Source organism: Mauremys reevesii, linkage group 6, assembly GCF_016161935.1.
Source record: "Mauremys reevesii isolate NIE-2019 linkage group 6, ASM1616193v1, whole genome shotgun sequence".
Classification (NCBI taxonomy): domain Eukaryota; kingdom Metazoa; phylum Chordata; order Testudines; family Geoemydidae; genus Mauremys; species Mauremys reevesii.
In genome coordinates, this window is record NC_052628.1 from 124954726 (window position 1) to 124969880 (window position 15155).

Here is a 15155-nt window from a genome sequence, read left to right on the forward strand (position 1 = left end):
CTGGCTGAGAGCAAGCCTGAGGGGGAGGGAGGAGCATTGTAAGACAGCTATTTGTTTCTGCTTGGAGCCATGACTGAAGGGCTGTACTGCCATGCACACATGCAAAGGGGCAGAGTGAAGACAGTCTGAGGCCCCCAGGGCTCCACTTTCTGACATCTATGTTGCTAAAATCTGAACATCCACACAGCGGAGGCTTCCTCTGCATTTAATTCCACACAGTGGTAGGAGCCAGTTCCCTGCTAGAAATCACATTGGCAGGTAAAGGGAACAGGGGGCTGCTGCTCGCCTTGCCTGAGCCGTAGCTCTAGAGGCACTCTAGTACTAGCACTGGAAACAAAGCTGACGTGCTGCCTCGGAGTTAGTTACAGACAGTGGGGACGCGGAACATTTCTCCCAGGCAGCACTGGCCCTTTGCTCCCCCTCCCCTTTATGCACACCCCTCCTGTGCTGTCTCGCTGGCATTTGTTTCTGCACTAGAAAAGGTGCAGAGTGCCAGGAAAAAAAAACCTAGCAAGCCTTGGCATGCACTTGGATTTACTTAAGCAGCACTGAACTTGGCTTCCTTAGACTGACGGGACAGCTGGGCACATGTACTTTCCTCTCATGGTGGGAAATTGGTCGAAGGGCTTATTAGCACTATTAATCATTGACTCTATCAAGCATTTGGTGCTGTCACAAAGACAGCATTCTGCTTTGCTGCCTGCTTAGAAGTGGCACTCTGATTCTGTCTGGACAATGCTCACTGAGAAGTGTTTGGGATTTGTTTACTCCGGATTGTATCTATGGGCATCTTTGTTTCTGTCCTTCTTTAAAGGTAAGTTCTTTTTCACTTGCTTTGTTTTCACAGGAACTATTTGATTTCCCCCAAGAAATTCAGCTGTGTCTTTCTTTGGATTCAACTTTCTCAGGGCTAAATCCTAGTCCCATGGAGGTCGATGGGAGGTTTGCAATTGATTTCATTAGGGAAAGCAGATAAACAATTTCTATGAAGAAAACAATATCACCATCCTAGGAAATGCTATAGTGTACGGTCATGTTTCAAAATACACTATTCCTGCGGTCTTACAAACAACTATACTATCCATACGTTACAAGAATGAGACATTTTAACTAGTGGCTAGATAGCATGATGAAGGGAGTCTTCTATCTCTCTGTCTTCTGGACATTTATAATTGCATTTTCATAGTACAAAGTAAGATTAGAAGAGTTTCCAGAACTATTTACTTCTTATGCATAATTTTATAAGGCTTAACACCTATCTAGATAGTAGATTAAACTATTTCTGGTTCAATATTTTTCCTCTATTGGATCTTTTCCCTTTTAAAGTATCAATGTTTTAAGCCAGTGAGGGGTACAAAGTTGCAAGAATCTATAAATTTAATGCAAATTCCTACTAGTCTTGCTAGAACAGGAGAATTTTAATCTAAGATTAATTCAGTGCTTTAACAGACTTTGTAAAATAACTACCCTGTGCTATCAAATTACCTAGGAGTTGTATGCTTCTTCCAGCAATGTAATGAGATTGTAAGACTCCTGAGAAAAGCTAAAATGAGGGAAGTTGAAATTGCATCTGCCCTAAAAAATATCCAGTATTCCACAGCTGAAGTTTTCTCATCAGTTTCTAAATGAACGTGGTTCATGTAAAAACCTCTATGTGTTTGTTTGAATTATTTTTCGACCATTGTTCTTGCTCTGAACATGTTGCAAAATTTAGCATTTCCCTGTGGCAGATTGCTTTGGTGATTCAGGGCCATATCTAGGCAGAAAGCCTAGAGATAGTTGCTTTAAAACTACCAGTCTGATGTGGCCCATTGATTTTAGAATGAGGCATATAGTGAACTAATTTCTCAACTACATAGCACTATTTAGCCATGCTCTTTACAGCTGAGTAATTTCTCATCAGTCAATCTATTTAGCCCTACACAACATACATTGGTTTCATTGGAGGGCTGAGAAGTGGGGTTAGGGTAGCATGGCAGTAAAGTATCCCAGGTAAATGCTCTATCACCCAGCTAAAGAGAGAGTCCTGTTAGTTTTGTTTGCAAGATATCTACATGATACTTAAAGCACCGAAGTGATAGCCAGATGCTGGAGCTATTAGTACCTGTGAATTTTGTTTGCAAGACACCTGTATGGTACTTAATTACATTTTTTTGCATTGAAACACTGTATTTTAAATGTTGAGATAATTACTAATTCATGAAGGAGCTGTCCGGTTGTAATGAGGAATTTGCAAATAGAGTGCTTCTATTCCCAATAATGCATGATCTTCCTTTTATTAAATGTTGCTATAAAGTGACAACTGGCCACATTTATACCTGCTCCTGAGCTCAGTGGTGTGAACACACGATGGACCTGCCATCTAGAGGATCCTGAGTTGTCCCAAACTGGAATATTATTTATTAGCCCTATGAATTCTCTCTTTAGATTTGAGAAAAATGAAGCATGTGTCTTCTAGCTCTTTACCAATGCTGAAGCCTTTTTGACATTACACTTCAACTGAGTCCCTCAAGGGTCACACGCTGCACCCACATGAAAGTCAAATAAGTTAATCATCACTTTAACGTCAGTGTACCAACACACCAAAAAGGAATTTATGTAATTTCTCGCTTATTGCAAATCATTTCGCAGGCTATTTTATGGTAGGGCATGGAATGACTTCCAATCCCTGCAGGGCACCTATTCCTTCAAAAGTTTTATGCCATCTACACTTAAACACCTCCTGTGAAAGCACTTCTGTGACCTCCCTCAGGCAGACCCTTCTGGTGTGTAATTGCTTTGACTTAAGGCATTTACTGAACATCTAGCCTCATTTTTCCTGTTTTTAGATATCAGGTGTGGCTCGTTGCAAACAATCTCCGCTGTCTGCTTCCTAGAAGTAATGGGGAGCCCTTTCATAAACTTGATAGGTAGGTGATGGGTAGCCTGGAGTAAATTACATACCAGTCAAGTGGAAGGTGACATTGAAGTCACTTACATACGAAGGAGCATGCAGAAGAAGGTACTGCAGGAAAAGCAGCTAACATAAAACAGGCCACCCTGTAATTCACTAATACATTATTCTGGCCTCTTGTCATGTAAATTACTTTCCCTTACAGTTCTAGGCACTCAGACTAACTTATACCACTTGCCAACATCCATCTTACACCACCTCCTGCCTCACTCCAGAATTAGATGCAGCGTGGTCCAGTGGGTTGGGTACTGGAGTGGGAATCAGGAAACCTGGCTTCCAGTCCCAGCTCTGCCGCTAACTTGCTGTGTATCCTTGGACAAGTCACTGCCTGCCACTCTTTTCCCCCCTGTCTGTCTCATTTTAGTTCAACTGTAAACTCTTTGAGGCTTGTAAGCCTTTTACCTTGTTTTTGTACGGTGACTAGCACGATGGGGTCCTGAACTGGGCTATGACTTCTAGATGCTAATGTAATACTACTACCAATTCAGCCTGAAATGTAAAAAACATTTCCTGCTTAGAAAGATGTCATTTCTTGCACCTTCGATTTGAGTACAATTTACAGAAAACTCCATCATTGGGGGAAATGATCCATGCCTACCGATACTCAGCAGTTAAATAGGGGGAGAAATAGTTTACAGTGGTTAAGAAACGCAGAACAAACACCAGACCTTGAAACTAAACAAAAGGGACAATGGATTCAATTTTTGAAAGCATCTATTGTCCAAAGTGACTTAGGCTCCACTGAAATCAAATATTTTGAGACTCTGGACCTTAGACAATTAAACACTTGTGGCTGTTCTGTGCGCTCGGGCTAAGGGGCTGTTTAATTATGATGTAGACATTGGGGCTTGGGCTGAAGCTTGAGCTCTGGGACCCTCCCACCTTGAAGGCTCCAGCCCCAGTCTGAACATCCACCACACAATTAAACAGCCCCTTAGCCCGAGCCCCACGAGCCTGAATCAGTGGGTACAAGCCAGCTCTGGGTTTTTAATTGCAGCGTAGACATACCTTGAGGGAGAAATCTTGGCTCCACTGAAATCAATGGAATAAGACTTTGGCTCCAAGGGAGTTCGGCATCTCAGTACCTTCGAGGATCTGGGCCTAGGAGCCTAAATCCCTTGTGAAAATGGAACTTCAGCACCTTTGACTATTTTATCCAGGGAAGTTAGATATTATACAACAAAGGCTGAACAGTGAAGCAATTAGCCAGCAGACTGATCTGCCTTAGGGAGCTCACTAAGGCACTTTCACAAGAGGTGTTTCAGTGTAGGATGAATTAAACATCTGATGGACTAGTGGAGAGGAAAATCCTGCTCCATGCAGGGTTTGGAAGTAAGGACCCGGGAAGCCATTTCCAGCCCTATCATACATCCCATCCCATGAGTTAGGCCAGAGTTTGTGACAAATCAATATTATTTGATCATTTGTCCCATATCTTTAATTTTATCCTTCTGTTTATATTGAAAAATCAATGAATTTTGGAGAAGACTCCTCTAATGTGGCTCTCGCACACAGACTGTCAAAGGTCTGAGAAATAGATTTGGCTAGGAGCTGTGTTTGCAAACAGTGATGTAGTCTTGAGAATGGATTTTAAAACCTGCTCTTGGCCCTAATTTGGCAAAGCACTTAAGCACGTGCTTAAGAATGGGCTTTAAGTCACATTGATTTTAAAGTTAAGCATATGCTTAGTGCTTTATTTTATCTGGGCCTTAATGAAGTTGTGCCGTGGCCTCACCTGACCAAAACAACAGTGTTAGCTGAAAAGACTTTTTAAACCTGTGCCTTAAAATAGTTTCCTTTCACAAGAAAAACGGACTTGAGACAGAGCCTAATAGGGCTATGGAGGCAAGTTCAGTTTGACACTATAAAACCATAGTAAAGGGAGTATTAGGTTTCTGTTCATCAATCTGTGGAACTCCTTGCTAGAGGATGTTCTGAAGGCCAAGACTATAACAGAGTTCAAAAAAGAACAAGATAAATTTATGGAGGATAGGTCCATCAATGGCTATTAGCCAGGGATGGTATCCCTAGCCTCTGTTTGCCAGAGGCTGGGAATGGACCACTTGATGATTACCTGCTCTGTTCATTTCACTGGGGGCACCTGGCATTGGCCACTGTCAGAAGACAGGATGCTGCGCTAGATGGACCTTTGGTCTGACCAGTGTGGCCCTTCTTATGTTCGTATGAAAGACAAGTCTAATGCCACCATGGAGAGAATCAGCAATTGCACCCTTGGTATCTCTCTGTGTGATGTAGTGCTGTAAATGATTGGATGGATCCATGTTTAGAAAGCCCTGTAGCAATCATGGCAGAAGGGAGATTTTCACCTGGTCATTATGGCTGAGATTTTCAAATCAACTGAAGGGAGTCAGGTGCCCAAATCCCATTTCATTTCACTGGATAGTCTGAATCTATACCCTGATTGAGCTGTTATAATGAACAAAAAAACAATATTGCAGGATTTGAGGTAAGTGGTCACATTGCACCTAACATGGTTGTCACATGGTGTTCAGTACCCAGAAATCCTGCATGATCTAATTAAAATAAATGGGCAAAGCCGTGGACACGAGGGAGCCCAGAATTGCTGGATTGTCACTAGCTTGTCTGCTGCAATAATGCAGCCCTATGTTAGGCCCTATGCAATGAGCCATACGTTGACAAGACTTTGCTGCTCATTTTGAGTGTTCTCACTGGTATGGGTTATGTCCAGGGAACATGTATTTGGTCAGCATCTTCTGCACTGCGCGATGCTGCAGGTACCAGACCCAGATGCTATGCTGAAAATAACACACTCTGCCTACCCCAGGGTTGTGAGCTACAGCTAAGCCAGTATGTCAGGAAGAGATATAATCAGTTGCTTGCGTGGCCACTTGTCCACACGTCAGTGGTCAGATGTATGCGTGGCTAAGACCTTGCCTCTCTCTGGTGGGCAAGCTGTCCAATACAGAGCACGGCAATATTCTGCTTGGGGCTTATTGGAACCTTTAGAACTTTCTAAGAGCCTTAAAAGTCAATAGCGTTATGAGAGGTCAGTTAATGCACTGAGGGAAAAGGGATTTATAACATGGAGATACACCGATCTCCTAGAGCTGGAAGGGACCTTGAAGATCATTGAGTCTAGCCCCTGCCTTTACTAGCAGGACCAAGTACTGATTTTGCCCCAATCCCTAAATGGCCTCCTCAAGGATTGAACTCACAACCCTGGGTTTAATAGGCCAATGCTCAAACCACTGAGCTAACCCCAGCCACTTCAAGGCCCCTGATAAAAAACCCATAGATCATTCCGGGTTCAAACTGAAAGAGTCTAGGACCAGGTTTTCCAAACAGTTCAACACACACAAGCTCCCATCGAGACCCCCTCCCCATTCTATTTCCCCCCACTGAGAGCCAGGGCAGCTGCTGGGTCCTGGCCGTGGGTATGTCAGCGGCTCACAGTCGGTAGGAATGAGTTTACTGCAGCTCCCATTACATGAATGGACTCTGATAAGGACTGCATCAGTGAACGCCCTCTCAAGTTCGGCTCCCCAGGTTTGCAGTGTTTCCAAGCTTCTGGCTGAGACACCTCTGGCTACCTAAGCCAAGGTCTTAACCCAGGGCCTGTCGGGTCCCACGCACAGCATCTCCCACCTCCTTCCATGGAGCCTAACTCTAGCTGTGCTCAGAAGGGCAGCCCGCAGCCCCCCAGGAAAGGAGTTCTGCATTGGCGGGGCCTAGTGTTACACGCAGCAGGTGGTGCAATCAGAGTCCATGGTCACTTACAAGGCAGCCAATGGAGAAAACAGCCTTTCATCCCCAGGAAAAGGTTATTGAGCAGGTAGTTGGTTAAGGGCTCCATAGCCTAGTTCATCGCTGAGCACCCCCGTGTCACTAAAGGAGTTTCTCCTCACGCACACAAAGATTCTGCCCCAGACTGGCCTTGAAGGTGTAAACTCTGCTCAAACCCAGGCCCTGCTACGCTCTCAGAGAACAGCACTGTTATGATAGCAGAACCGACAGGACTGCCTGAATGGGGGCACGCCATTGCCCAGGCCCACCGACGGGGGGGAGGGGCACAAAGGGGACAATTGCCAGTGGCCCAGGTGATTAAAAAGGCCCCGGGTCCCACAGCTGCCACCACCGGTGGCTGCGCAGCGGGGCTAAGGCAGGCTTCCTGCCCGTCCTCACCCTGTGCTGCTCCCGGAAGTGAATGGAACCCCTGGGGGGAGGAGGGGGGACAGGGAGTCTCTACGTGCTGCTCCTGCCCCACTGCCGACTCCGCAGCTCTCATTGGCTGCCTAGAAGCTGCTGCCAGAGGGTGTGCCAGTTGCTTTCGGTAACCCCCGTCTGCACCCAAACTCCCTCCTACAGCCTGATCCCTCACCCCCTCCCACACCAAACTCCTTTTCAGAGCCCGCCCCCCCGCACCCAAACTCCCTCCCAGAACCTGCACCTCCTCCCGCTCCCAGAGTTCACTCCCAGAACCTGCACCCCCTCCTGCACCAAAACTCCCTCCCAGAGCCCCCCTCCTGCACCCAAATTCCCTCCCAGAGCCCACGCCCCCTCCCGCACCCAAACTGACTCTCAGAACCCGCACCCGCCCTGCTCTCAGACTCCCTCCCAGAGCCCACACCCCCTCCTGCACCAAAACTCTCTATGTGATATTCCCCTCTGGTGTTGTCTGGACCGGTGATCTGCCAGGTCTCTTCAATCTTTGACTCTGGGAGCCAGACTTACCCTGATTTGTTGTGAGAACCCCCACTCCTGGGCTGTTCACGCACAGCCTCTGGCATGTAAGCTGCTCCCGGCTACTTGCAAGTGAATGACACTAGCCAATATCGCTGGTCCCAGATGCAACCCTAGGAACCTCCATCTTGCAGTGTCCAGTTATGCCCGCTGGACGCTGCAAACTTATATAAGTTTGTCAATTTAACAAAGAAATTGATATGTACCAGGCTTATTATCCCAAGGGGAGCCTCTGACACGCTTCAAACCAAACACACTGCTTCAGGTAGAAAAAACAAGCAGATGTATTAACTATAAAAGTAGATTTTAAGTGATTATAAGTCAAAGCATAACAAGTCAGATTTGGTCAAATGAAATAAAAGCAAAACGCATTCTAAGCTGATCTTAACACTCTCAATGTCCTTACAAACTTAGATGCTTCTCACCACAGGCTGGCTGGTTACTTTTCAGTCAGGCTCTCCCCTTTGATCAGCATTTCAGTCGCTTGGTGGTGGTGGCTGTAGATGTAGATGGAGGAGAGAGCCTGGCAGACGTCTCTCCCTTTTATCATGTTCTTTCTTCCCTCTTGGCTTTGCCCCCATCCCCTTCAGAGTCAGGTGAGCATTACTGAGTCTCTGGGTCATTACTGTGCCCGCAGCTTAGATCAGGATCGGGCCTTACAGTTCTTTGGAGAGAATCAGAGAGCATGACTGTAGATGCCTAGGGTCCAGTTCTATTCTTGTTTACAGTGGTGCAGATCAGGAGTGACTCCATTTAAATACGTGGAATTACAATGGCATAAAACCTGTTTAAGAAAAATCAGAATCAGGCCCCCAAGAGCACCTGTTATTGCTCCGATTCCTGCTCTTTGACAGAATTATTCAAATAGGTCAAAGCTGACATGATCCCCAGTGTACCCCGGTAGCCACGAAGGCCCTAGTTTTCACACTGTTTTACAAAAAGATGGGAGTCAGAGTCCAATCCTGCACTCACAGCAAAGACAACGATGGAAGCAGCGAGACACACATGGTAACAAAAACCGATGCTCCAATGGAGTCATTGACATTCAGAAAGGACTTGTACAATAGGCCATTCTTCAAGACATGGCTAATGTTCAGACACTTGATGTGAAGATTAGCAAATCAGACCAAAGCCAGCCAAAATCAAATACTTCGACCAAGGACTCTAGATCGTGACTAGTTGCCAGCATAATTTGATCAGACACAGGGTCGTAGTGCTCCTCATCAAGAGATTCTCAAAAGCAGCATCCAACTTCAGTCTGAAATCTTAACTTGGCTTTCAGAGTCCCCCTCGCCCACTTCTCCTTCAACCCCCTGAGTTCCGCTGCCTCATTTCCCCTTCCATTAAAGTAGCCCTTTTTGGTCAGTAATCACTTCCATTAGCAGGATTTCAGAACGAGGGGCTCTATCCATGGTCCCAGTCCTGCTTCCTCTATACCGACAAATCTAACCCTAGCTTAAAATCAGAAACTCAGTTGCACCTGCTTAAACCAGGGCTGAACTGGGTCCAAAGGGATTTACACAGTCTTTGATTCCGCAGTGTCTAACAGCAAAGGCTGAGCACACGCTTGAGTTCAAGACCCCCTAGACATCCTCTGTGCACTTCAACCCCCCAGCGACAGGGAAGAAAGCATTAGTGGCTACACGACTTAAAGCAGGTATTGCCGAGAAGTCCCTGTAAATCCACAGACGTATATTCACCTAGGCCAATGGCTGTGTCATGAGCTACACTTCACAGGAGGAAATGTGGGTAGCTTTTCATCCAGAAAATTAGCAGTTTCTGCTGCCTAAACCTCATTGGCAGACGGGGATAAAAAGGAGAAATAAATGATTGTGGCGTAACTGATCAGCAGGGTGAGTTTTTTTAAAAGCACTCTGCGTTGGTTTGATTCTGAAATTAATGGTAAAACGCCTGCTCATACTGGCTCCTCCAGGTGACTCACAATTTCTTGGGACACAGTACATGGTTTGCACAGGCCGCACAGCTGCCAGGAAGAGTTTCACTGTGCTCTGCTCTGTATAAACTTGGGCTACCGAGTCATTTGATATTTACAAGTACGGCTGTCACTTTGGGGGTGTTCCGCTTGGCAGAGATTCAAGGAGGTGGCTCTGAAATGTGATTGGTGAAAATTAAAAGGTGCTTTCACTATAGGAAGGATGATTTTGTGAGTAGGGTAGATCTATACTGCAATGAAAAAGCCTGTGCCAGCTGACTTGGGCTCGTGGGGCTTTGCCTAAGGAGCTGTTTAATTGCAGAAGATGTTCAGGCTTGGGCTGGAGCCTGGGCTCTAGGACTCTGCCAGGCGGGCCAGGTATGGGTGTCTAATCGCAGTATAGACACATACCCGTCACCACTGGCCTGGGACTCAGGAAATCTGGTTTCTAGGCCCGGCTCTGCATCCTGTGCAACTTCGGACAAATAACGGCAGTTTTCCCTCTGTAAAAGGAGGATAAAACTTCGCTTCTTTCACCCGTGTCTGACTTGTCTATTTCCTTGTCAGGGAACGTCTCTCAATATGTGTTTGTACAGCACCTAGCACAGTGGGGCCCTGATCTGAGTTGGGGTCTCTAGGCCCTACTGTAATAGAAACACTATTTGCATTCCCATAGTGTGTAGGAGCCCCAGGCATGGACCAGGACCCCGTTGTGTGAGGCGCTGCACAAAAAGAAAATAATAATGAAAGAAACATTAGTCAGATCTGTGCCTGGATATCTTCCTATCCTCATCTCTGCAATTCTGCTCACGTTTACATGGCCCCAGCTGCTCCTGTGCTGAAATCCATATCCTGGCTCTATGCTGACTCAATTCTTGATGGCCTTCCCAAATCTCCAGCATGTTCACAATCAACCTGGTGCCGAGTAGGCTTTTCACACCTACAACACCTCACTCCTATTCTCAGACAACCCCGCTGGCTTCCTGCAGCCAGCTCAAAACTGAAAATAAAACAATATCTAGTTCTTATATAGAGTTTTTCAGAGGTGGATCTCAGATTGCTTTACAAAAGCATCATGATTTCCATTTTATAGATGGGGAAACTGAGGCACAGTGTGGTGAAGTATCTTGCCCAAGGCCACATCAAGAAGAGAACTAGGGTCTCCTAATTCCAGGCCAGTGCTCTGTACTAGTGGTTCTCAACCAGGGGTATGTGTACCCCTGGGGGTACTCAGAGGTCTTCCAGGGGATACATCAACTCATCTAGACATTTGCCTAGTTTTACAACAGGCTACATAAAAAGCAAAGTAAATTTCATAGGCAATGACTTGTTTATACTGCTCTGTATGCTATACAGTGAAACGTAAACCCAATATTTATATGCCAATTGAGTTATTTTATAATTATATGGTAAAAATGAGAAAGTCAGCAATGTTTCAGTAACAATGTGCTGGGACAATTCTGTATTTTTATGTCTGATTCTGTAATTTTTGGAGTGAGGTGAAACTTGGGGGTAGACAAGACAAATCAAATTCTTGAAAGGGGTACAGGAGTCAGGAAAGGTTCAGAACCACTGCTCTATATGCAAGCCAACACTGCCTCCCTAGGGGACTTCCCCCTTTCTTATCACACAGATTTCATCTTACCACTCCCCTCCAGGTCTTCTCCACCCTCCAGTCACGTTATTTCTGTCCCTTGACACAATCTGGCCATTGCTGGTGAAAGAGTATTCTCCTCTGCCACTCCTAATATCTGTAGTGGCCTTCGTACCTCCTTGCTGTCTCAGCAGCATTCTATAGCAAATCTCAGCAAGATGTTTTCTCCCTTGTTTGTGCCTCTTAATTTTTCTCTCCCTTTGCTGTTCTTTGTGTGTTGTTATAATATTCAATGCTCTGTTGTTTGGGGCTAAAGTAAAAAAAAAACACCCTTATTTTAATCAGTCATTTTTACTTTAGGGAATTACATGAGCTTTAAATACTAGTTATTTCTATCTTAGGGGAATGCTGGGGTTTTTTCAATTTGTGATCAACCCTTCAATTTAAAGGAGTGATACTCAGACCTCAGGGGTTCAGGAGCCAAAATAGCGATCAACATTCCCCCAAAGAGCCACAGGAGTGTGAATTCATTGTTTAATTTACTATTGTGCTATGTATTCATATTTAAACAGTATGACGGGGAAATATTTAGTATCTGTTATTCTCACAGCAAAATGACTGACCAAGTATTATTATTTTATCAGCTACAATTGGTTAATTACATAGTAAAAGCCTCCTGATTGGTTAATAATTAAATCACACAACGAAAGAGCCTCTTGCAGCTCAGGAGCCTCTGTCAGAGTTCACCAATTTAAATTAAATAGTGTTTCAGAACAACGCACTTGTCTACAGAACAACGGCATATTCTGTAGGGATCCAACAATCAGCTCTGTTGCGATGCACGTTTTGTATTTGCATCACAAACACGCCTTGGCATTTAAAAACATCTGCATCGCTCCAGCAAGGCCACTTTTATTTTAATTTTGTTTCAGTCTTTTTATTATGTAAGGACCTGCATTATCTTGTCAGTTTGCTATTTTGCTTTTGCGCCACATCAAATCTATGACCGGTTTCAGAGTGGTAGCCGTGGGTCACTACAAAAAACTAATTTCTCCAAACTAATTTCCCCGTTCTGTTACTCACACCTTCTTGTCAACTGTTTGAAATGGGCCACCCTGATTACATTGGCCTCATTACCACTACAAAGTATTCTACTGTTGAGAATAGCCCACTTCCACCTTAATTGAATTGTCTGGTCCGGTGAGGCAACTCCCATCTTTTCAGGTACTGTCTATTTATATCTGCTTCTGTATTTTCCACTCCATGCATCCGATGAAGTGGGCTGTAGCCCACGAAAGGTTATGCCCAAATAAATTTGCTAGTTTCTAAGGTGCCACAAGTACTCCTCATTGTTTTTACCAAATCTATGCTAAACCAAAGCCTTTAGTCTCATCTTCAAGCAACCTTTAACAACCAGTCACTACAGTGCGGTCTGGGGCCAACCTCTGCTCTCATTTACTCCAGTATAAATGCCAGCAAAGTTGGACTGCTTGTGGCCAGAACACATGGAATATTTTTTCACATTCTTCTTCTAATCAGATCTGAAGGTTAGACTCAAAGACTATACAAAAGGGAACTAGATGAAAGATATTTTAACCAAAGACAAGAAATACTCAAGTACAGAGCATACACATCATGAGGCAGTTGATGCAAGAGAGTTACAATTTTCATTTCTAAACAAGGATACAATTTGAAGGGCACTTTGTCTTAAATATAATATAGATGAAAATCCAAAGGAAAAAGGACTTAAAAAAAGAAAGGGCTTGCAATTGTGGGGAAATGCAATGCCACTTACTACACATAAGAACAAAAGCAGATGGGAATATTGGTATTTTGGGAGATTAAATGACATATGGCAATGACATGCTTTGCATTCCCAGAAATCTGCAGAATACACTAAGTAAACAGTATGCATGCACATGACTGTCAAAGTGGATTGAATATGCTGCATTTCTTCAAAGCTGGTTAGATTCCTAGTGAATATTCTAAAACAGACAGACCTGAAAACATATTTTATGCTCCACACTTTCCCATTTTGCCTGGATCATCCCCATTATCTGTTTCATTATTTATTTTACATCCTAGAAAAAAATCCTTACATTTGTTTATTCCATATCAAATCATCATAGTGGAAACTAGAAACCCTATAAGAATCTATGGAGAAACCACCCGAAAGATAAATATGTAAGTGCAAATAACCCGTAGGATTCTCGAAGGGCTTTTATCATATTTCCACAATGCCAAACAGGTTCTTCTTTAGTTTTCTCAATACTGTCTTGCTGTATAAGCTTTCCTATCATACTGAGTGATGTCTGAATTCACTATACAAATAAATCATACGTGCTGGTATAATGAGCCTGATGCTCAAGAAAGGAAAATTTGGGGAATTAAGAATATCTGATTTTTTTTTTTTTTTAAAGTATGGGGAAGAGAGAAGGGATTCAACAGGAATATGCAGACTCAGTTAAAGCACGTACAGAAAACATAAGGGCAGCAAATAAGTAGAATGAGTTAATGATATCCTAAGGGGTTAAGGGCTTTTATAAATATATCAGGAGACAAAATACTAGAGAAGCAGCAGTGTGATGGGAAGAGGAATGAAGTTAATGATGATTCAAGAACGCTCAGCTACGGAATTGCTTTAAGAGCTAAATGTTACTCAAACAAAAGCAACGTAATAAAGATGCCTGGAGAATTAGGAATTGGTGGAGACCTGGTAAGGGCTGTGTATATAATGAAGGAAAAGGAATATTTTTGGAATAGTCAGGGAGGACTGGACAATATCCAACAATATGAATCAAGTAATAACTGTCTGTGTAAAGTTCCTCTGCCAAAGCAAAAGGAAGGAAGTTGACACAATTAAAATCATTCAGATAAAATCACCCTCTAAAAGCTTAAACACATAAAATCTGCCAAAAGAATCTATTAACAAAAAAAAAGTGGGGAAGAAAGGGATGAAGCATTAGATGTAGCCAGCAGAGCTCAGATTAAAACTCCCTAACTTTTTTTTTTTAAATCCAAAAGATGTTTACAAGCGGGAAGGGATGTGCCGAGACGGATTTCAAGGAGGAGCAAGTTCCAGGCCCACTAGGACCCGACAGAGCAAAAGCCCGATCACCTACCAAATTCAGATGGAATTCACATTACAGTAGCACCTCAAGAGCCTACCCAAGATCAGGGGCCCACTGTGCTGGGTGCAGCACAAACACAGGCTTTGTCTACACTACACACCACTGGTGGTGGCACATAGCATATGTGTAGCTACACACTGGGTCCACACTGCGGTGTGGAGCTACATGTGTCAGTGAGAGGCTCTGGCAGAGAGGAGGCAGTGAGACACCACATGGCTAAAAATAGCAGTCTGGATGGGGAGGCACAGCTTGGGTGAGCAGTGTGTGCACTTGCCTACACACCCACACCCTTCAGGCGTGGCTTTACGCCCCTAAGCTGCACCTCCCCGACTATTTATATCCACGCTGTATGTATTCTACATGCAGTGCAGCAGTACCCATAGAGGGGGTGATTGCCTTCCCCAAAGAGCTTATTTCTACATAGACAAGACAACGGGTGGGAGGGGAGATAGAGGCACAAGAGGGAAAGTGACTTACCTGAAGTCATGCGTCAGGTCAGAGGCAGAGCCAGAAGTAGAACCCAGCTCTCCTGGATCCCAGCCTAGCGCCCTATTCAATGGGCTGCACAACAGACAAGGGGGACAGATGGATGGGAGAGGAATGCTCAGTGGTACAGTCCATAAATAGGGCCTGCTGTCTGAGCACAAGGCTCCAGCAAGAGGTTCTCAGATACAGCCAGGTCCTGCAACTTTAAGAGCTTTAAAAATCAAAGTTACGCTTTGAATAACTTTACAGTCAAAGCAGCTAACCACCGGGTACAGAGCACCGGATGCCTAAGGAGACCGTGCAACACGCTGTACCATAAAAGGGCAGCTCTTCCCG

The 15155-nt window shown here is 44.4% G+C and overlaps 1 protein-coding gene and 1 long non-coding RNA gene across 2 annotated transcripts in view; one reads left to right on the forward strand and one right to left on the reverse strand.

Moving 5' to 3' along the window:
* The first annotated feature begins 645 nt into the window (after nt 1-645).
* The window catches only part of LOC120407331 (neuronal acetylcholine receptor subunit alpha-7-like), a 115910-nt gene continuing 101400 nt past the window's right edge, over nt 646-15155 (forward strand). Inside the window, exon 1 of the mRNA XM_039542843.1 lies at nt 646-814. Coding sequence (XP_039398777.1) covers nt 736-814 — 79 coding nt within the window. The 5' untranslated portion in view covers nt 646-735. The remainder of the gene's footprint in view (nt 815-15155) is intronic.
* LOC120407332 overlaps nt 11217-15155 on the reverse strand; it is a 104506-nt gene continuing 100567 nt past the window's right edge. Inside the window, exon 5 of the long non-coding RNA XR_005599882.1 lies at nt 11217-11512. This is a non-coding gene — a long non-coding RNA (uncharacterized LOC120407332). The remainder of the gene's footprint in view (nt 11513-15155) is intronic.